General features: G+C 40.4%; 1 protein-coding gene across 1 annotated transcript; it reads right to left on the bottom strand.

Moving 5' to 3' along the window:
- Nucleotides 1-505: 505 nt before the first annotated feature.
- On the bottom strand, nt 506-1,201 carry LOC145095412 (uncharacterized). Its single transcript, XM_079033303.1, has one exon. The coding sequence runs from the start codon at nt 1,199-1,201 to the stop codon at nt 506-508; it is 696 nt and encodes a 231-aa protein (XP_078889429.1).
- Nucleotides 1,202-1,686: the final 485 nt, after the last annotated feature.

The raw sequence follows: 1,686 nt of genomic DNA on the forward strand, positions 1-1,686 counted from the left end.
ATATTGGAAAGAAGTTGAGAGATTTGTGCTTGTTTTCAAATGAGGTGAGTTCTTTCTTATAGGCGTGATGAGGGAAAACGGGTTTGAAAGGGAGAATAAACGGGATTCTCTTTTCCAAGAAGAAGAAGGTAATTATAGTATGCAGAGTTGCAGACGTTTTACTGAGTTATTTGACTTATTACTACTAATGGAATATGACTTTAATAAGTGTTCGTTAATATTCAAAATATTTGACTTATTTGCTTTTTTTTTAACCCGCAAATATCATTAAAAACCACCAACCTAGCAAGAGGCTAGTGGGGGCAGAGAGTACAAGAAAGAGGAGAAGAAATTACATGCAAATAAAATGATTGATACACCATTCAATCCATTGTAAATTACAATATTCTTTCCTATATTTAATCCATAGAAACACCAACACCGTGGATTTTACCAAGTCAGCCACTTTGGCGGGGGAAGTTCTTGTTTTTTTGAACACTCAATCACACCTTGCCTTCCAAATAAGTCATGTCGTCCCGTAACAAATACTAATTAAATTTCTCCTTTTCTTTTCACATGTTCCCCAATGCGCTGTGAACTTCAATAGCTCCTCAACAGATTCGAAATGTACATTAGGGAGGTCACACCAGCTAAGCACCCATTCCCACACCTTTGCAGCCATTGGGCATCGAAAGAGCACATGGTATGCATCCTCCTCTGCATTCTCGCAGTATGAACATATGGGGGAGGTGAGTTGGATACCTCGTTTGAGAAGGGCGCATGCAGTTGGGATTTTTTCCAGGTTTGCCCTCCACATAAAGCAAGTCACCTTCAGTGGAATTTCATGTATCCACTTTAATGGGGTCTCCAGCGTTGGCAAGTTCCACCGGTCAATTTGTATTCTAAGCCTATCAACATGGAATATCCCATCACTAGATAATGTACACACCCACTTATCATTGCCCTGTGCAATTTGGAAGTCTCTAATTCTGGAAGCAAGCAAGTTAATCTCACTAACCAGCTCCGGAGTTCTTGGTGCTGATTTCCATTCCCAGTTAATAAATCCATTTTGGAGACGGTCACTGATTTTATAGTGTTTGTTACATTTTAAATTGTATGCCTCTGGGAAGGATGTCTTTAGGGTCGAGTCTCCAATCCATTTATCAAGCCAAAACATGGTCTCTTCTCCAGATCCAATTTTTTTCATCATTATTTCTTCCATGTCGATATCAAACAGTTTTAGCTCATCTTGTACTCCATCTATCCGATTTCAAATTCCAGGTAATGTCTTTTTGGATATATATTGTGTGGGCTTATTATAGAGATTATGGATACCCTTAATAACCTTACTCCATAAACCTGAGCTATCCACTTTCAGCCGCCAAATCCACTTTGTGATTAGTGAGAGGTTGAGTACCTTGAGAGAGCCCAACCCTAGGCCGCCAATCTCTTTAGGAGCAGTCACAAACTTCCATGACACCCAGTTGATCTTCTTTTGCTCCTCCGCACCTCCCCAAAGGAATCTTCTTCTTATGCTTTCCAGTTTTTTGATAACACCTGTAGGAGCAACAAACAGTGAGAAATAAAAGGTAGGAAGGCTGCCAAGAACAGCCTTCACAAGTGTTAGTCGACCCCGAGAGATAGGGTCTTAGACTTCCAAAGGTTCAATCGGGATTGGAATCTTTCTATCACTGGCGCCCAATGTCT

Source organism: Lactuca serriola, chromosome 3 (genome assembly GCF_051521515.1).
Source record: "Lactuca serriola cultivar US96UC23 chromosome 3, Lser_US96UC23_V15, whole genome shotgun sequence".
Classification (NCBI taxonomy): Eukaryota; Viridiplantae; Streptophyta; class Magnoliopsida; order Asterales; family Asteraceae; genus Lactuca; species Lactuca serriola.

Excerpts from the sequence above, each read along its gene's own strand:
- LOC145095412 (XM_079033303.1), bottom strand. The coding sequence starts at position 1,201 with ATGGAAGAAATAATGATGAAAAAAATTGGATCTGGAGAAGAGACCATG.